Below are 22,092 nucleotides of genomic sequence, written 5' to 3'. Positions count from 1 at the left end.
TAATTGTAGAAGCCTAAGCTTTAGTGGCGGTAGTAGTAATAGAAGTAGTAATAAAAGCAACAGTAGCAGTAGTATGAGTAGAAGCAGTATTATTAGGATGAAAATATTTTCTTTTGGTTAGTCCAACATCCCCAGAAGAAGCCTTGTTAATTTTAGCTTCACACCCCAAACTGTTCCTAAGATATTGCTGTTACAAGCTTTTAACAACCTGCATACAGAGGGCGTGTTCTGATTCTGTTCATCTTCCCCCCTCAAAATTTCTTGAAAATTTCACCTTCATACCCTTAGGCATAATTGTAATAGTAGTCACAGTAGTAGTATTGATATTATTAGTAACAGTATTGAATAGCGGTAGCACTACTAGCAGCAGTAATAACCTGTTATGAACGCGTTATGTTTTATCTTGCCAAAAAAAAAGATCCGGCACAATCTTGAAGTCTATTTATTTGGACACTATTTTTGTTGTTGCTATTGTTTATTAATATAGTCAATTTCAATTAATGATTTTAGGTTGGAATAATTAGTCTGGGTACATCGTCCCTTGATGGCAAAAAAAAGGAAGTTCGAGTAGAAGTCCTGGGTGTCCTTGATCAAAGAACGAAAAGGATTCGAATGAGAGCAGTTGAGCCAGACAGTAGTGCTAAGAAGTTTTCAAAGATCTTGGAACCTCTGCAACAATGGGTCCATCTTGGGGTAATGGTTATATTGTATTTCTTTTTATATATTCTTACATGGAGTATCCAGAATTGTGTCTCATTGACCAAACTTGGAATGGTATACAAATTTACTTTTTTCATGTTTGGACTACTACTTACATCCCCCACTCAGGAGAATTCCTCTAATCATCCACTAGTTAAGTGGGATAGCTATTAAAGAATTTATTGTCTTTTGTATATTGTACCTCAGAGACTTTTTATCCTGTAATGGAAAAAAAACGAGAACCTCATTAAGGAAACGAAAATTTTACAACAGTATAATCTTTCCTTTCCTTCAAAAAGATTCTAAGGTTGGATTTTTTTCAATTCCAGTAAAGACAAAAAAAGATCCCATATTGATTGTGGCGTACATAAGTAGGGTTGAACCACTTTTTTCGTGCAGCTTGCTGTTTGATGAACGGCCAGTTAAACGAGTACCTTAAAACATTTTTAAATAATTATTGCACAATCGATTCCTCTGAAAATGATCTAGCACATCCCCATCAGGCATTCGAAACGCCCACATTTCAGATATACTGTACATATATATATATATATATATATATATATATATATATATATATATATATATATATATATATATATATATATATATATATATATATATATATATATATATATATATATATATATATATATATATATATATATATATATATATATATATATATATATATATATATATATATATATATATATATATATATATATATATATATATATGTAGAAAGTGATGCATCATTGAAAAAGAAAGGGCGTGGAAGCTATGATTATAGACTTGAGAGGCAAGTGGAAGTCTCTATTATGAAGTGGTTCAACAGTAAATCGTTGTCTCATTGTACTGTGCCATAGCTCCAGTTGACCAGTGTCAAAGGTGGGATGGAAGCACTCGTAGCCATGTCGATGTAGATTGCTCATATGTTGTCAGTGAGTACAACAAGTCAGTGGGTGGTGTAGACTTGTCTGACATGCTTCTGAAGCTCTACCTCAGTGACCTAAGGTCCAAGAAATGATCTATGCGAACAGTCTATTATTTCCACGGCTTAGCTGTGAACAACGTTTGGCTTCTACAGAGGCAAGAGTGCAAACACCCGGGTAGACAGCATATGTCCTTGCTGTACTTCAAGATGGATATTTGCAGATTCTTGATCTTGTTAGGAGTTGTCAATAGTCTTCCTGCTCGTCTACCATCTGTGAGTGCTATTCTTTAACACCGGACGAAGATTAAATCATCCTGGATTAACTACCTGTTTCGACCAAACAATATCGCTATGTTTTTGAAGGAGAGAAGGCGGGGTCTTATTATATGCGAGAATTATGGTTTATGGTTTAATGGTTTCGTTAAATGTTAATAAGGTGATGGTTTCGTTAGTGTTTAATAACGTTTATAGTTTTGAAAGGTCAATTAATTATTAGAATATACTAATAATCAATTTTTTATGTACAAAGCGTGAAAATTGATGCAGATATTTACACAAAAGTAAAAAGAAAAAAAAAACTCTTTATTTCCAAGTTCATTAAATAGTAAAAAAAAAGTTTTTTCTTTTTCCTAATACCTAGGAAACATGGGAAACATTTTTTAACATAAAAACGAAAGCGTGGTTTCAAGTACAAAATTCCAATTTCAAAATATTGTCAAATAAGTCCTTCCATTTATCTGAACTGGTGGTATTCCTATTCGGTATTTGCGTCGTCCTGGTGTTGGCCAGCTATTTTTATTTTTTATTTTTTTGCTTATAAAAAACGTCTTCTGCAAATTTTAAATTTACATTTAAATTTTCAAGTTTAATATCAGTAGTGAAACAACTTAAAAGATATATTGCCGAAAAATTGTCTATTTACCGTTTCAGAAAAATCAGTTTTCTGAGTTGTAGGTTGGTTTAATGTATTTATGCACTTTCTCTGTTTGTCTCTTCTGTTTCTCATCTTCTATCTCTCTTCTGTTTCTCGTATCATTGTTTTGTCTAGGACTTTGCTATAAATCGATAGCCAACTCTTTATTCACTCGACAATTTTCTGTTTTGTCGGTTCTTGAGTCTAAAATTGTCAATGCAAACATTTTGCGATCAAGAATTTGCTGTCTGATGGGATGATGTATATTTATGCTTTCTCTCTCTCTCTCTCTCTCTCTCTCTCTCTCTCTCTCTCTCTCTCTCTCTCTCTCTCTCTCTCTTTCTCTCTTTCTCTCTTTCTCTCTTTCTCTCTCTCTTTCTCTCTCTCTCTCTTGCTAAGTTCCTTAGTCTTGTGTGTTTATTCATCGAAATGTTATTCAGATCGTTTATTTTATTTCGTGTTCTATTTGTTCGTTTTTTTGTGTGGCAAGTGTTGTGATTCTCAAAAATCTTAAGAAAAATTAGAAATGCTAAAATAGTGCTAGAAATACTATAAAAAAAAATTAAAAGAATAAAAATTTATGTGGTGGTAAATTCGGCCTAGAATTGGGATAATGTATTTCCTATCTTTTTTCAGCAAAAATTTTTATTGATTTTTCGTTGATCGAGCATTTTTGAATGCACTGATTCTCAAAGGTCTTCCGAAAAAAATCGTACAAAATCGAATAGCCTAAAATTGATCAAGAACTGGGCTAATTGATGTTTTATCAGGCTGTTATAAAACCGATCTGTTATTAGGCTGATTATTTTCCATTCTTTTTCAGGCCAAAATTTATACTGATTTTACTGTTGAACGAGCAGCATTGAACACGCTCGGATTCTCAAAAGTTTTTCAAAAAAATCCAACAAATGTCAGCTTACTCGATACTCAATCTAATGCTACGTGTATGGATTTCCTGAAGAAAAATATACCCAAAATATTCCAGACTACTTTGTCCTTGCTTAGCACCAATATGATTCAGCAATTTTTGGATGAGTTGTCTTGGAGAGAGGAATGGGGAAGAAATAGCCATCAATGTTTTAAGAATATTATAAGAGACATTCGGACACTGACCCTTGCTGATAATGGTATTCACTTTTTTCTATTCAGAACTTTTTTTGAACCAGAACATTTTCTGTTTTGTTTTTACCCGAGGACTTTTTATTGTTGCATATTAGACTCCAGAGCGCTTAACCAGATCCCTATTATCTCTTATTCTGGTTTTTATTTCTAACCTTTCTTTTCCTTTTTTTCTTTTTTTGCCAGAACACTATTGTCTTTATCTAAAACACTTTCATCTATATCCAAAATATTCTAAGACCCATTGTTTTTGCTTAGTATCAACATGGAAAAACAGATTCCAGATAAACTATTTGGGGGACAAAAACTGAAAAAAAATAGCTAGCAATTTTTTTTAGTATATTGTAAGAAACAATTCGAGCATTCAAAATTGTTGACAAAGCTGACAATTTTTTTTTTTTTTTTTTTTTTTTTGATGACAACTCCTTGATGATAAGCCGCTTGTATTAGCAGTTATATTAATACCAGTTGTGTGGGCTATTAGCCTGTAGGCTAATAGCTCACAGAACTGTCTGAATTCTCCAGAGATAACAGTGCTTTATAAAATTAATTTGTCCTGTAAAATTAATTAATTAGCGTACACAACTAAATTAATTAATTAGCGTATCGTTTGTAAAATTAATTAGCCTGTAGGCTAATAGCTCACACAACTGTCTGAATTCTCCAGAGATAAGAATTCTCCAGAGATAACAGTGCTTTATAAAATTAATTTGTCCTGTAAAATTAATTAATTAGCGTACACAACTAAATTAATTAATTAGTTAATTAGCGTAGCGTTTGTAAAATTAATTAGCCTGTAGGCTAATAGCTCACACAACTCTCTGAATTCTCCAGAGATAAGAATTCTCCAGAGATAACAGTGCCTTATAAAATTAATTTGTTCATACTTATTCTCTGCAATGGTAAGCAATGATTACACATAATAAGATGATACCTTTTTTTTAGCTCGTTTTTCTCAGTTATCGGCTATTATTTTTGTCTCATGCATATATTATATTTGTAAGGTATTTTTGACCACTTGCAATCACAGTGCAACCATAGAACATCAAAATTCGCCCCTCTTGTATAAATAAAACATATGTGGAGGCAATAGGCCTTAAAGGCCTGAGCCTCGATCCAGCAAAAGTGAGTCCATCTCCAGCCTAATGATAATGATAATAATAAATAAAACATCATAAATGGGTAATTGGGTACAGCAAAATATAAAAGAGATAGTAAGCACAGCGGTAAGAGCGTAGAACACTTACCTGTGAACGTGGTAACTTGGTTCGGATCTTATATAAGACAAATTTTTGTCAAATTCTTAGCTTTTAGTCTTATTTTATTTCTCATAGAAGATGAAAATGTCGAAAATAAGACAAGACTTAAAAAAAAAATCGTTTTCAAGATGAACTAATCTTTTTTTCGATAATCTATGAGCATAAGTGAAAGCGATGGTTGCGAAACGGATTAAGCTTTGCATAAATTTTTCTTTTTAACTCGTTTTCGTCAACTCGCTGACTTTTTCATTTAATGCAATTATTTTTCAACAATAGCATTAAATCTTATTATGTTTTCATGTATTAACAAGCCCTGTTTTCAATAATTCACCCTAACCTACAGCTGCAAACATGAAACTTCCGTACCTACTAGCTCTACCAATGTTTTCTTCTGCAACGGCTCAAGCATCAAAGTACGGATATTGCCCCTCTCTGTTCTATAAACTCTTCTGAGATCGCATATATTGCGCTGTGGACTGTAATAAACTGGGAAGGAGTTATCAAATGGTTTCCTTGACTTTCTCAGTTGATACAAGAAAATATTTACAAGCTTGAGGAATATTGTAAACTAACTTCTTTTTTTCTAAGGGTTTGAGACTGTACTCAATCCTTTGCGGCTAGAAGAATAGCAAGCACAAGCCAATACTGCCAAATGTTCTTCAGAAATGCTTATAATGGTTTAGTATATGCTTATCACATCTCTAATCTATTAGTACTTCTGATTTAACGCTATCCCCAACCATCCCCCTTTCCTCAGTACCCTCACTCGACTACTTATTGACTGCATCAGGTCATATCTTGCTATTCCCCGCAGTGAAAACAAAATGTTGGCAAAATCAAATGCGGTTTTATCTGGGATTGAACTTGAGACATGCTTTGTGAAAAGCAGGTGGGATGAGCAGCGTGCTATGGAACCGCGTAAATAAATAATCTAATTACAAGAATGCTAAAGTGTGTTCCCCTCATCTCTTTCAAGCTTTTGCATGCTAAAATACCTTCAAAATTCCTAAGATATTACATGCTAAATCATAGGTAATTTAGATAATGAAACACAAATCTCTGAGCTCCTCCTTCCCTACCCCTCAAAGCAACTCGTCCCATTGATTTCCTTCTTGAATCTCTTATGCCAAAGAAGGTAATACCTACTATAAATACTTTAAATGAAACGACATATATTACTTACCCCACCGCCGACCTCCACCCCTCTCTTGATCTCTCATTTTTACAGAGGTCATTTGTTTAGAAACATAGAGCAAATAAACAAAAAAAGCGCTCTATAGTATAGATATGTGAAGCTTATTTGCCTGCTGTAATGAGTATCTCTTACGAAAATCAAATTTCGAGAATTGGTAATCTGTATATTTTATGAAGCCTTCGATCAAAGTTTAGTTTTTTTTGGAATGTGGCTGTTAAGCCTTGAAGGTTTTCGTTTCAGAATAAACAGAATTCATGGAAGTCTTTTTTTTTGTTTTAGTTGACCCAATTTTGACACGTCTTGCGCGTGTAGCTGCAAACCCTACTGGAAGCTGGGCTGCAACTATTAACGCCCCAACAGCCACACCTAAACGGATAATTTTATCAAAAAATCAGAGTGAAGCAGCAGCTGTGAGTGTAAACAGTACTCCAATTAAGCAGGTATCATATTTTCATTGTGCTTTTTTTGTAGATTTGCAAGAAAAAAATTGTTTATATCAATTAGGTTATGGCTCTTTTTTTCACCTCTTCTTCTGTGTATGTTTATCGTATTATATTTTGCTTAATATCAGTAGTGCTTATGGTTTTTTTTTTTATCAAGAAAAATTGAACAACCATTATAAGACTTGCATGACGATGAGCGTTGTGCCTGGTGTCCTGAACATCGTTGACTGAGAATTGAAACGAAAAGTTGCTCGTTTCAGTTTAGCTGTTTATTCATGTTTGTTATAAGAAGTATGCGAGTGATTGATCTTATGAGAATAAGAAGAGGTGAATGCTCACCGGGTAGTTAGGACGTTGGTATATTTCAGACGAAAATTTAAGAGGAATGTTCTAAGAACAATTGGATGTGAAACTGGATAGTTCAAAATTTCGCAATTTAGACGATTGATGAAAAATATTTTAGGAAAATAGTTTACAAAGTAGGAGAAAATGCCCGAGATAGGAAAGTTCGGAACGCAGCTCGGAAAATTAGCGAAAACGCTTTAAGTTTGGTTTAAGAGAGGAGGCTTTTACAGTAAGTTTCTGAGTGCTTGATTTTACGATAATAAAAGGAAAGTAAGTGAAGTAGAAAAGTATTAGAGTGTGTTTAGAGTTTGATATTATAGATGAGGAATGGAATAACTTTATTTGCAAGTAAAAAAGATGTTGCTTTGTTAGTCTAAAGATGAAATTTAGGAACTCTAAAAACCTTCCGGATAATTTTGGCTTTGATAGACTTCATAATGTGAATTTTTGTGTAAATTTCCAAGAACAGTTGGATGGGAAATTAGTGAGCTTAGAACTTTATAAAGCAGAAGATAAATTGAACGGTTTAAATGAAATAGGTTATGAAGTAGTGAATGATGTTTTAGACAGGAAATTTAGAAAAAACAGCCAGGATTTTTAGCAAAGAAGTTTCAAGTCAAAACTTCTAATATAGACATGAGGAAAGATACAATAGTAGAGAAGGCAATAAAGTGTAATTAAAGAGATGTAAAAAGAAGATAATGCTTAAATCGTAGAAGATACTAAAATGCAACTAGGTGACTATAACGTTAATATGTTCTTTTGGCGTCTTAAGAAGTTTGCGTGTCGGCAGGGGGTAGTCAACCTGAATAATTCTGTTCAGGGATTAAGACAGGGATTAGGGATAAAGACAGCGTTTGGAAGAGACTTAGATATGGCTTTTAAGAGAGCGCTAAACGGTTATAAGGATTTAGAAACATTATAGAAAATGTAAGAGTATATTCAATATATAAGTAATATAAAAGTAAAAGAAAATTTATTTACAAAGGGTTAGTTAGAGGACGTGTTAAGCAGAATGAGAAATTACGAAGACGACTGTATGTTTTTGGATAATAACTCAGTGCGAAAAATAAACCGAGTCCTTATTGATGTCCAAAACTAAGCTTAGCCTTGATTTTAGTAGTATTTTAAACGAGCTGTTAAAATAGAGTATATGTTTAATTAGAAACAAGATGTCGAAATTTGTGAATGTATTTTTAATAAGCGGGAAGTGGTTACTGATTACCTACTCCAGCTCTAGCATATCCCAAGCCACCAAGGCATCAAATATAATGAGGTAGCAGACGAGATGGTCTGCTGCCCCTCGAATGATCCAAGTACCCCCAGTTTGAAAGCCCTGACCTTCAGACACGTACTCAGAAAAATAATTGGTTTTCCAGAATGCCCTTTCCATCCTTATTTTCGCCAAGGGCAAGCGATTCTTTGACCCTAAGGAAAGAGGAATTGGAACAAACGAGGTGGCGTAAAGATAGTCAATACTAGGAAGATCTTGAGTAAGGTGAACCTCCAGCATAGTATGAACGTGTTGCTGCTCTCAAACTTACACTGAAAGATGACTTTACAGAGGTATCCCCAGTTTCCTGTGGCATGATAATATTTGCGCGTAGATTTTACAGATATTAGCAAGACTTATTCGCGACTCATCATTACATGTAGATCGAAAGTCGTTGTGAGGCCAAAAGGAGACCGAAGTGAACTCTGGAAGGTTTGGCATTCTAAGAAGAAGAAGAGAAATTTTAAATGAAGTCCCGTTATAGGAAAGATGATGAGTGAGTGCAGTAGTTGGAGAGCTTGAGTTCGGTAGGCAGCAAGTTGCTTAGCATGGTGATGAATTCTTGGACTAAAGAGACGCTGTAAATAAAGTCTTGAGGGAAGAGCAGCATGGTTTTAGCAAATGGAGAGGGTGCGATGGCCAAATCTTTAAACTTTGATTATTGATTGAGAAGTATCTCTTATCAGATTCTTTTAGTCCTCTTTTTGTTGATCACGAGCAGGCATTTGATTGAGCTTATAAAATTTTCAAGCATTTGATTGAGCTTATAAAATTTTCAGTGAATGTCTTATCCTTTTATGGTATGCCAAGCACGTATGTCAAAGAGATCAGTGTTATGTAGAAATGTAATAATGTTTTTGGTTTTGATAGATGAATGTTGTGTCATTTAGGTTCCAACCCGTAAGAGAAATGTGGATTATTCAGCTCCTGGGCCCGCTTCTGTCAAAAGAGCAAGAACACAAGAAATGCATCATCTCAAATATTTTGGAAAATGTCTCGGTAAAGCTATCAATATCCAAAAGACAAGCGGCTTTTGTTTCCAGTGTCCAGTGAGTTTCTTTTTTATCTAGATTATTATCTTTTTATGGCAGGCTGTAGCTTAATAACAAAAGAGTATAAAGTCGAGATTTTTTACGACCAAGATACAATACGTTAGGTATTCGAGTAAGACACGCAGCTCGGTCCAATTATCTAAAGGAGGACACGCCAAGAACTAAGTACTTGAGGAAAAGCTTCATGAGGCGTTGTACTTCTATCTGGAACGATCTTCCTGGTGATATTATTCCTGGAAATATCTCTGTTGACTCCTTCAAAAGAAGGTTCAGAAGACATTTAAAACCTCGGTGTTTAGGTACGAGGTATAAGAATAGTGGCATATCAGATACCTCAAGTACCTGGCGTCGTGAATTCAGGAATAAAAAAACAAAAACAAAACAGAAGAGCAAAAGTCGAAATTCTTAAAACCCAAATGCAATACTTCAAACTTTCATTGAGGTTGAAATGCCTCAGTAACAGTTTTCGAATTACTGTGTTTTTAGGGTAAACTGCAGAGTACTAACAGAAAAGTAATTTCAAATTCTCGTAACCCAAATACAATACCTCAAATATTTTATGGAGGTCTAACCTTTTAGCAAGTTTTTGTTCCAAGATAATTATCTTTTGTGGCAGATCATAGCTTAATAACAGAGGAGTAAAAGTCCAAAAAAAAACTTTAAACCAAATGCAATACCTCGAAAATTTCATTGAGGTCCAGATAAATCAGTGTTCTTTTTGGAATTATTTTCGTTTTATGATGGGCTGCGGAGTAATAACAGAAAAGTCTAAACTCTTAAGACCAAAATCTAATGTCTCAAAACCTTTATTGAGGTTGAAATGCACCGGTAAAGATTTTTGGATTATTGTCTTTTCATGGTGGACAGCAGAATTATAACAGAAAAATAAAAGCCAAAATTTTTACATACCAAATAAAATACCTCAAATATTTGTTTATGGTCTAAATCTTTCAGCAACTTCTTTTTTTTCGGAATAATTGTCTTTTTGTAACAGACCGTAGCTTAATAACAGAACAGTCAAAGTTAAAATTTATTACAACCAAAATGCAATGCCTTAAATATCTAATTGAGTTCTGATTTCCTCAGTGAGTGACGAACCACAGATATTTAGTAGACTAGAACAAAATTCAAATACTTTACTACCGAAACACAATGGCCCAAGTGTTGTGTCGTTTTTTTTTTTTTAAATGTCTCCGTTAGGTTTTTTCTGTATTATTTACTTTTTATGGTTGTTAAATAAGCAATAACAGAAGATTAGAGAGCTGAAAGCTCTTATAGTTAAAGCAAGCGCCTAAAATATTTTGGTAAATATATATAAACACACAAACGAGTATTATCCAATACCCAATAAGCCGTCAATAAATTGCATATTGGTCTGTTTTAAATCACTTTCATTTGAAATCGTCTGTTCAGAAGACCGAGTTGCCAACGATCAAACCTTTAGAATGCTCGTTTCCAGACACGGCATATCATACATCATAATGCCATGGCTACTGGTTGTTAGAAGATGTGAACATCTTGAGTGTCCACATCTGAGACAGTCTTGAGATAAAGTTTAGACGTTTGACAAAGAATGAATAAAAGAACAAAAGACGCTGATTTTCAGTTAATGGATAAAAGGCAAAAAGAGAAAAGAAAACAAGTTGTTTTTTTTTTTCAGATCAATCAGTCGATCAATATTTATTAATTCGAATTAAAAATATACAAAAACAATATTATGCTCCAACAGAGAGCAGAGCTCGTAAGGCTGGGGCAGTACAAGTGCATAGAAAAAAAAACACAACGTTGGCAAAGGAAAAAAACGTAGTTTCAAAAGCTAGTTTTCTCTTTAATGTTTTCTCTTTTTTCTTCACTCGTTTGTTTCACTTTCATTTGTTTTCTAACTATTCTTTTTCTTCTTCTTCCTTATTCTTTTTCATTTATAGCCAGTGTGATCACAGAACGTATATCGTCTGCCGGGTATCAAAAGATCGTATCTCTATAACTGCAAAATTTCAGAAGAGGAAACAAAAAACCTCACAACTTTTTTATTTCCCCTCTGATAACTGTAAAAAAAAAGCAGATTGATATGCATTGACTGCACATATCAATCCGTATTTGTTTTATGGTTGTCGGATTGGAAATAAAAAGTTGCGAGGTTTTTTATTTGCTCTTCTGAACAGTTACAATTATGGAGATACGACCTGTTGATATTCAACTGACGAAATGTTAGTGTATTTAGATAAACCCTTACCAGTCAGATTTGTTAATATAACCTCAGAATCTCTTCCCTATGTTACTCCAGATTAACGCAAAATAAAATAATTTAAAATATTGATTTTTAATCCAAATACCACAAAAACTAAAAACAACTTCTTCTCCAATTCCTGGAAAATTGACGATTTTAAGTGTTGGAAAAGAAGGAGTGGAAAGGCCGGTAGGTTAAAAAAAAAGACTATAATTTTCAGTATAGAATGAAAAGATTTACTTTTCTTTTGTATGCAAGATTAAAATGAATCAAATAAAAGTACCTACAGAGCTGCGTACAAGGCCGTATCCAAGGGGAGAGGGGCGGTGACCAAGTGAATCCCCCCCGCAATCTTTTCGACTCTTCCAGAATTACTAAAAACTCATGTAAACAAATTTTTGATCCGTTTTGTAATATTTCTTTTAGAGCATGCAGAAGATGAATGGGTTGTCTTTCAAGTGTCTAGTGAATAAGCTGAAATTATTTACTCTAGATGATCGCATATCATCTACTTGATGAATAGAGCTTGAAAATAATCTGAATCGATTTAACGGCTATGCTAAAACTAGCATAGTTTTAGAGCTCTAAAATATTTATAAATTCATTCATACTTATATCAAATGTTTGTTCTCAAAACACAGTATCAACATTTGTCATACTTTGGTCTAAAGAGTATTGATAACTGGTAAGAGGGCAAGGGCTTTCACAGTGGCTTACAATAGGGGCAGAGGCTTGAAATATGATAATTCCCATACCGATATGATTATATAACCTAGCAGAACATATGTAAATTCTAACCAAATTTGTTTTATTTTATTAAAGGATGAAATTTCTTTAGATCCTCTGAAAGCAAGTAGATTATTGGTTAAATTTTTTTCCGAAATATTTGGTAGTTGTGGCTAGATTTTTAAAAAGACAGAAAATGCAGTTTTAAAATACCTATATCTATATATATAAAAATAAGTTGTCTGTCTGTCTGTGGATCAGGCGACGTCATGTTTCTGTGTTGACTGACGTCATGAAATTAGTTGTCGTCATTTTTGCTTTGACGGTGACGTCATTAACGGTATTTAAGACATTTGTTCACGTAAAAACCTCAAAGAGAAATTACAGACTGGGACACCCGGACACAAATCACGACCGGGACACAGGGAATATAAATGACGACCGGGACACAGGGACACAACTACAACGGGGACGCCGGGGCACAGGCGGGATATATAAATGACGACCGGGACACAGGGATTGTTCGAATAGAAATTACAGACCGGGACACCGGGACACAAATGACGACCGGGACACAGGGAATATAAATGACGACCGGGACACTCAAAGAGAAATTACAAACTGGGACACCGGGACACAAATGACGACCGGGACACAGGGAATATAAATGACGACCGGGACACAGGGACACATCATTAGAATAATGAGGTATAGATCTGAATACGGATTGTTTTTCCCATGGACAATTATATGTTGCATGTTCAAGAGTCAGTAAACCTGACAATCTATTTATATGCACAGACAATGGGACAGCGAAGAATGTTGTATATTCGCATGTTTTACGTAGTTAAAAACATATATTTATATCTATCTCTATTCACAGGTTCGCGCCACCCCAACAGCTAGTCTATATATATAAAAATAAGTTGTCTGTCTGTGTGTCTGTCTGTCAGGTGACGTCATGTTTCTGTGTCGACTGACGTCATGAAGTTAGTTGTCGTCATTTTTGCTATGACGGTGACGTCATTAAAGATATTTAAGACATATATGTTCACGTAGAAACCTATTAATGTTTATGTTTAAAATGACTGATCAACTTACAATGGCAAAAGCCGATGAAGATGCTCAAAGAGTCTATGCCAAAAAACTTGCTGCTGATAGAGAAAGTCAGAAAAGAAAGCGTGCCGAGGAATCAAAAGAACAGCAAGGAAACAGGCTTGATGCTAAAGAACGCAAAACCGCGCAGTTAGATGAAGATCCACCTGGACAGCGAGAGTCAAAACATATCAAAACTGAAAATGATAGCGATGATGATTGGGTTTGGGATTTTGACTTGGATAAGGTCATCAATGCCTACCAGATTTTAGTTAAAAAAACAAAGGTTCGGCGATATGTATTTCATAGTGAAGCTGAAAAATAAAGAAGAAAAAGAAAACTGAAAAAAGAAAAAATGTAAAAAACTAAAAAATACTAAAAAGAAAAAACACTCAAAGAGAAATTACAGACCGGGACACAAATGACGACCGGGACAGAGGGAATATAAATAACGACCGGGACACTCAAAGAGAAATTACAGACTGGGACACCGGGACACAAATGACGACCGGGACACAGGGAATATAAATGACGACCAGGACACAGGTATTTAAGAATATCGTTCAAAGACAAATTTTTAATTGTAAGAAGACCGTTGAAAGAGACATTTCTAACTGTAAAATGACTGAAGAACCTACAATGGCAACACCCGAGGAAGCTGCTCAAAACGAATGTATTCAAGCCGAAGTAGCTGAGTTGGTAAAGCGTTATGTTTAAGGTTCTAGGTCCGAGAGGCTCCAGGTTTGAACCTTGGCTTTAGCATTAATACAAAAGAAGAAAAAAACAAAAAAGGTAAAAACTACAAAAAAATGTTTCTGTGTTGACTGACGTCATGAAGTTAGTTGTCGTCATTTTTGCTATGACGGTGACGTCATTAAAGATATTTAAGACATATATGTTCACGTAGAAATCTATTAATGTTTAAGTTTAAAATGACTGATGAACTTACAATGGCAAAAGCCGATGAAGATGCTCAAAGAGTCTATGCCAAAAAACTTGCTGCTGATAGAGAAAGTCAGAAAAGAAAGCGTGCCGAGGAATCAAAAGAACAGCAAGGAAACAGGCTTGAGGCTAAAGAACGCAAAACCGCGCAGTTAGATGAAGATCCACCTGGACAGCGAGAGTCAAAACATATCAAAACTGAAAATGATAGCGATGATGATTGGGTTTGGGATTTTGACTTGGATAAGGTCATCAATGCCTACCAGATTTTAGTTAAAAAAACAAAGGTTCGGCGATATGTATTTCATTGTGAAGCTGAAAAATAAAGAAGAAAAAGAAAACTGAAAAAAGAAAAAATGTAAAAAACTAAAAAATACTAAAAAGAAAAAACACTCAAAGAGAAATTACAGACCGGGACACAAACGACGACCGGGACAGAGGGAATATAAATAACGACCGAGACACTCAAAGAGAAATTACAGACTGGGATACCGGGACACAAATGACGACCGGGGCACAGGGAATATAAATGACGACCAGGACACAGGTATTTAAGAATATCGTTCAAAGACGAATTTTTAATTGTAAGAAGACCGTTGAAAGAGAAATTTCTAATTGTAAAATGACTGAAGAACCTACAATGGCAACACCCGAGGAAGCTGCTCAAAACGAATATATTCAAGCCGAAGTAGCTGAGTTGGTAAAGCGTTATGGTGAATCACCATCAACAAAGCTCAAGGGCAATCATTAGAATCATGAGGTATAGATCTGAATACGGATTGTTTTCCCATGGACAATTATATGTTGCATGTTCAAGAGTCGGTAAACCTGACAATCTATTTATATGCACAGACAATGGGACAGCAAAGAATGTTGTATATTCGTAAGTTTTACGTAGTTAAAAACATATATATATATATATATATATATATATATATATATATATATATATATATATATATATATATATATATATATATATATATATATCTTTATTCACAGGTGGGACATAGGGACACAACTACAATGGCGCATAACGACTTACGCGCGCGGGGGGACTTGGGGGGGGGGGCGAAGCGCCCCCACCAACTAGGTGTTGGGGTGGCGCGAAGCGCCACCCCAACAGCTAGTTTTTTAATAAAAGAAACATACAAATAAAAATAAAGAAGGAATTGTTTCTGAAACGGACAAAAAAAAAGAAGAAAAAAACAGAAAAATGAATGAAGATTGTCCGACTGAGATTACGTACCGGCTGGAAATTTTCCACTTTTTGAGTGTCAGTCTCGAGGATATTGTAGAGGAATCCTGACGTTTTTTTTGCTCATATTTAAGGGATCTAAAGCTGAGCTGGTCTGCCATAGTTAAAGCGAAGAAGTAAATCTTGAAAAGGTTGGGTCGTTGGCCAGTAGGAAGAAGAAGGATAATCAACCAACCTTTATATTTGCATGCAACAAGACGTCCTCGGTGTTGAAAAAAGAAAACTATTTTAACTATAACAACTTGAAAAAGAATCAAAAGAGAATAATAAGAAACAATCAGACCAATATATAAAATAACTAATCCCTATGAAAACCAAGGAAGTTGATTATGCAATCAGTGAGCTACTCGTGTAGCTCAACAAAGGGGAAGCAACCGTTGAGAGGGGTTTTGAGAAGAAATTGTTGTGTCCTATTCTTAATATTTTAATGTTGCTAAATTTAAAGTCCTTTTACTTATTTAATGTTTAGCCTTGATGAATTATTATGGTTATGGCTTATTTTATGTTTACCTTTGTAGATATCAGGCTGTCCAAAGAATTTTTCTGACAACTTGAGTTTTGGGAAACATTTATTTTCACATGTTGACAGTCGAGTCCAGTTCTCTGAATTGAGCGATCACCTTCAGTGTAAATATTGCTTCAAGACCTTTGGGACTCCATACGCTATGCAGAGTCACGTCACAAGTGTAAGCATTTTCTTTGTCTTCTTTTTGAAGTTTTTTTTTATAACTCCTGTAGGTCCTACTGCTTCGTTTTTGCAGTCCCTTAGCTCTCTTTTTCCTTTTCCTTCTTTTCCATTAACCCTTTGGGATGCGGGGTTGAATTTCTGGTGTTACTAATCCTTTGGCTTGGGATGGAGGCTAGTACGGGGCTCTGAAAGCTCATCCGCCTTGAGCATGTGCCTTTGTACAATATTTACTTAACTGTATGTTTTCTCACTTGGTATGGAAGGATTGGTAGTAAAACCCGCGAAAGGGACTTATTTGATTGGGAATTATAAATTCTAGCCTCAATGATAGGAGGGGCAATCGTTCCCCTGCCGTACCTGTGTTTGCTATTGCATTCACTGGAACCACTGGAACCAAACCAACCAATCAAAATCTTCAGAATTTTGAATGATCTGATTCTCATCAAGGTATGTGTCGCAACTAGTTAAGATTTGTCTTGTACCCTTTTTTTTAGTGAATACTGATCATATTTAAGTAAGGTATGGATATTTTATTTTGTGATGATTGACTTTACTAAGATGGAAAAGCCCAAAAATCCCTCCAAAAAATGTAGTTTAAAGATTGTCTAATTCATGCTGTATTGCTTAGCGACACCCACTCTTGGGGCTATGTATTTGTTTTTCACAGGTATGTACACATCTCCCGGAAATATGAGCTTTACAGTATGGTCCCCTTTCCTAAAATCTCAAAAATTTTTCATGATTCAACCCATAATTTCTAATATGTTTTGAATATTTTGATTCCTTTTTCTATTTTTAGGTACGCGGTTTTACTTACTTTTTTTTATTATTCTTTTAGTTTACAGATTGATGATCAGTACTAAAATATACAAGCGCGGGATACTAAAAGGCTCCGATTTTCAGTTTTAGCTTAAAATTCTTCTGAATATAAACTGCCCATTTTTCTTTTTTTTTTAAGATTTGAAGGCTTTCCTGGCCTTCCTGGCACCAATTAATTGGGGAGGGGGTACAAGCGGCACAGTATCCTTTATTTTTTAATTATATTTTTCAAAAAAGTCCCCCAACCCGAAATTTCTCCCCCCCCCCCCCTCCTTCCCTTCTTGCACTTCTTGATTTAACGCCCTGTGAATATTGGGGTAATTTAGATTTTATTACTGGACTTTTATGCAGCATAGAGAGGGAGATGTGTATTTATTAAACAAAATAAAAAAAGCAATAAAAGCCACCTCGAGAAGTAAAAAACTTACCCGAAAGGTGGCAAAAATACATTAGAACATAATACAGGACAAAGAAAAATAAATTATAAAACCAATGGTGGGACCTAATCAGTACCACAAGCCTTAAAACAAACAAATTCAACAATACTAATAAAATCATACGCCGAGAGGCCACAATAAGGTACTCAATTATTTATTTACACCCCCTCCCACAAAAAAGAAACTAGATACAAATATCTAAAATTAATATTTCGCAAAAAGGATTTCTTTTATTTCTCTCTTGAAAATAGAATTGTCACTATTATTTTTAAAACTCTGATCTATATGATTCCAACTTCTAATCCCCCTATGAAGCACAGAAAACGTCGATCGGGTCGAAACAATCAATGGAATTTTAATCTCACCAGAAGATCGGGTGTTATAATTGTGGATCATGGATCTCAAGCTTTTCAATGAATTTCCTTCAGCTTCCTTAAATTTCAAGCTAAAATACCTTTTTTGAGCCACACGTAGAAAATTATTCATAACATTATCAAAAACAGGGTATTGTTCTTTATTCTTATCCGTAGGTTTTCCGAAGTTATTTCAGTTATATACTGTTATTTATGGCTTCTTTCCTTAATGTTTTCTCCCTTCCTTATTCTAAGCAACTCCCACTTCCTTAGCCTTTTCCAATAACTTACCATAAAAAAGCGCAAATCTACTATTTGCATCATTTTCCTCTCAAAGCAGGGACGTCCAATCAACTTAAACCAAATTATTATTCAGTTTTACAAGGGCTTTTTTTTCAAAAACTTTTTTTTGTCTAAAAACCTTTTTTAAGTCAGAATTTACTCGCTTATGAGTGAATACCTCAAATTCAGCACAGACACCAAAGTCATCATATTCAACATTTACAACAACCCATGGATATCTAAAAGGTACATTTGAAAATATATTGTCCGTAAGACAGACATAGATTTAAATGTTGAGAAATCACCGAAGTCTCGATATCTAACATGTTGATTTTGAAATCGCCAAGAATGAAACAAGGTTTATTGCTAAATTGTACTTTCTCCATTTGTTCGTGTAAATTCTCAAAGAATTCTTGAATAGAGCTAGAGGGAGACCTGTAGATAATAACTAAATAAGCATTAATATTATTTAATCTAGCTTGTAGAGCGAGTGTTTCACACACTATTCTATTATGTTTGCGCCGATCATCACGGATATTCGCGTGCAGATCTTCACGTATATAGGCCGCGAGACCCCCGTGTTGACGTAGCTCTTGGTTCTGTGTAAACAAAATGTACCCCGGTATATCCAGAAGATCATCCAGCCAAGTCTCCGTTAAAGCTAGCACATGGAAGAAATTAAGATTAGCTAAATTGACTAAAAAGTCAAAAGTTGTATTAAGGCCTTGGCAATTCAAATGAAAAATTTTAAAATCTTGTGATCCACCATGCTGGAGCCCAAGATCATTAAAATCATAATTAAATACAAATTTAGTATCTTCAGGGTGTTCAGAAGCCGGAACAATAAAATCCAAATTTCTATTAATACTTTCATTAAAATAATCATAAAAGTTTACCCTCTGATTTTCAAAATCAACTGTACTTTGAACCCCAAGGGGAAGAAAAAGTTCTTTAACCACTATCTTATAAAGAACTAAATGGTCTGTTGTGTCGAATTGGGCGAATGTCTCGACATTACGAGACACGTTTTCAACTCTCGTAATGTGATATAACAAAAAATAATCACCATTCTTTTTTAGCAGCACCTAACCTTGCTAAGTATTGCAAAACAACTAAATTAAGTTATTACCAGAAGAGAAAAAAAGAAAAATAAACATCTATTCCTTTCAGCTCACGCTTAAGAAACGATTTAACAAACACTAAAGATCACATCTGATAGCAACTAAAATAAATTATAACCAAAATAAATAAGTAACGAAAATAATGATGAAAACAAAACAGCCAACTTCATTTTTCACAAAATAATTCACTCATCCTCATACTTTCTCCCTCATACATACTTTCACAATTTATAGGCTATTCTCGTATCGGCATATCTTAACTACTTATGACTATGTTTCTTAGAAAATTGTCTGAAATCTGCTCAGACGTATACTTTTCCACGGGAGCGTTTACATGACGTCGATTGCACAAAAGAGATAGTACCGACTTTGAAACCCAAACGTCTAATTTACGGATTTGGCAGTCCTTAATTGTCTTTCTAAGTCCCAGCAATTTCCGACTAGTCGCTCTAACAGAAAGTGGCATATTATATGTCAAATAAATATTAGAAATGTTCATAGCAACTTTTCTATTTAATATTTGAGCGTTTTTTAGCAATACCCGTCGAATCTCTGTATTATGCATCTCATCCTTGAAATATTTTTTCTCCTTTCCATATTCCAAAACTGAATAATCGCAATTATGTTCATGTTCTAACCCATCTTTGATGACCTTTTCAAACACTACTTTTGCTGACTCTGCGTCATTCGCCGAAACGTTCCATAAAATCACGTTCTTACGTGTTTCGTTACCTTCTACTCGCTTGAGGTTTTGCTTAACTGCAGACAACTTTGTTGTTAACTTAACATTTTTATTAGCCAAAGCTGAAATTTGCAACTTCAAATTTGATGCGTCATCTTCTACGGCTGAAACTCGTGGCTTTAATTCAGCTATTTCCTTATTTGAATCCGTGACTGACTTTTCCACTTCCGTTAATCGGTTTTCTACCTGCTTTCATACTAACCGCTGGACCTTGTAAAGCAGTAGAATTGTCCTTTACTGTTGCTAAAAATTGTAGCTATGCTGTCAGCTAATGATTTGATTGACAATTCTTCGACTGATGTGCCTGCCGAGACATTTGAAATGTTGGAACTGTCAAGTTCTTGCTGCTTCTTCCGTTTTATCATCTTTCCTAATGAACCTCTCCAAAAAATATAAATAAATAATCAAAAGAATGCGCTCACCTAGAAAGCTCCTTTTCTTACCCACAAGGAGCGACACATGCAATTTGCTTTATAGGACGTTAATTGAGTTAGTGCGAACAGCTTAATTCACGAACAGTAATCTCTTAATTTGCGAATTCTCTCTAATAGATTATTATATTGCCATTATTAACCGATACTTTTATCCTCCTTGCATTTTACACCTGGCATCACATAATAGCTAGGTTAAGATGAAATCGAAGCTACCTATTCGAATGCATTCAGGTAATTATAACAGTCTCACAGTGAAATGTCTAAAGTCTTGATAAAACCAGTCAGACAAGTTTTACACTGATCCAGTTTACACTTTTTCAATGCGTATTATTGTATACAAAAAAAAACCTTTCAATAAGTCGAAAGAGGTGTTAAAGCACTGAAGATTGAATGGCTACTTACGTCGAGGTGAACCTTTGAACACATACCCTATTCCTCTTGAAATCGGAAAGATATTTACGATTGAACCATAATCTCAAATCACTTATGTATTTCATTCTTTTTTCTTCTGCTGTTTTTGTTTTCCAATTTTTGCTTGTTTGTTCAACAGACTGATGATCAGCGACCGATCAAGATATCGATGATGATTGAGAATATACAAGCGAAAAGTTACCATTTTCAGTTTTGACCCGTATCAGTTTTTTCTTCACTTATGTTTTTGAGACTGTATATTAAGCTATGGGATCATAGAACTCCTACCCCTGAAACATTAGAAATTTAATGATTTAACCCATATTCTCTTATATTTTTCATACATTTTGACTTTTCTACCTTTTGTGCTTATTTTACTCGACAGATTGATGATCTGTCGAAAGTGTATGAGCGCAGAAAGAATAAGAAATTCCTATATTCAGCTTTAACGGACAATTCTTCCGTGTATGACTGTCAATTTTTCATTTTAAATATTTTATTACTTTTTCTATAAATTTTGTGAAAACAGATTCTTGGAGCTATTTAGTTGTCTGTCTTTTTTCTGTTCATTAAAGTTTCATATATTTGTTATTTATTTTAGCAACACACTGACAACTCCAAGAAAAGGATGTGTATGATATGTGAAGAAGACTTTAAAGAGGCTTCACAACTCCTTGAGCATTTGCAGAACAAACATTCGCCCTTTGAAATGCCCTATGTGTGCGAAATTTGTTCCTATAAAACTTCCTCGCAGAGGGATATTGTTGATCACTTTCATAAGGTAATATAAATATTCATTTCTATAATATTTATATATAATATCATTTCTATAATATATATATATATATAGTATTTATTATGAGTTATTAATGAAAGTTGGGAAAAACTGATTGGCAAATGAGAAACAACGGTTTATTTTTCCATCATCTGCACTGATCAGCAAAGTTACTAGGCATCAAAATAAATTACGACCAGTTAAGTGCCGTATGAGCAGATTTGTAAGTTCCCTGGTGCAACATTTTGATAGCATATTTAATAAGTGACCTTTTTTCCTTATATTCTATTTCTTTTATGATTGTAAAAGTAGCATAATTTAGTGTTCATTTTTGAGGGCTACGAAAAATATTTAAATAAACGATTTTAAATTATATATATATATATATATATATATTATATATATATATATATATATATATATATATATATATATATATATATATATATATAGAAGCTAGAAAGGAGAATTTTATCTCTAATTGAAAGCTAGAGAGGAGGAGGGTAATTCTAACTGCCAAAATTTTGGAAACGGAAATTGAGTTAGA

At 34.3% G+C, this 22,092-nt stretch overlaps 1 protein-coding gene and 1 long non-coding RNA gene across 3 annotated transcripts in view; one reads left to right on the top strand and one right to left on the bottom strand.

Annotated features, from left to right (window-relative positions):
- Positions 1–22,092, bottom strand: part of LOC136030984 (uncharacterized) — a 154,752-nt gene that overhangs the window by 44,185 nt on the left and 88,475 nt on the right. The gene's annotated exons all lie outside the window — the stretch shown is intronic.
- LOC136030981 (uncharacterized) overlaps positions 1–22,092 on the top strand; it is a 92,329-nt gene that overhangs the window by 58,612 nt on the left and 11,625 nt on the right. For both annotated transcript variants that reach the window (XM_065710136.1, XM_065710135.1), the window contains exons 9-14: positions 511–693; positions 3,373–3,676; positions 6,402–6,562; positions 9,074–9,232; positions 16,002–16,169; positions 21,372–21,551. In XM_065710136.1, coding sequence (XP_065566208.1) covers positions 511–693; positions 3,373–3,676; positions 6,402–6,562; positions 9,074–9,232; positions 16,002–16,169; positions 21,372–21,551 — 1,155 coding nt within the window. The remainder of the gene's footprint in view (positions 1–510; positions 694–3,372; positions 3,677–6,401; positions 6,563–9,073; positions 9,233–16,001; positions 16,170–21,371; positions 21,552–22,092) is intronic.

This window comes from Artemia franciscana, chromosome 9 (genome assembly GCF_032884065.1).
Source record: "Artemia franciscana chromosome 9, ASM3288406v1, whole genome shotgun sequence".
Lineage (NCBI taxonomy): Eukaryota > Metazoa > Arthropoda > Branchiopoda > Anostraca > Artemiidae > Artemia > Artemia franciscana.
This window is presented reverse-complemented; position numbering and strand designations above follow the sequence as displayed.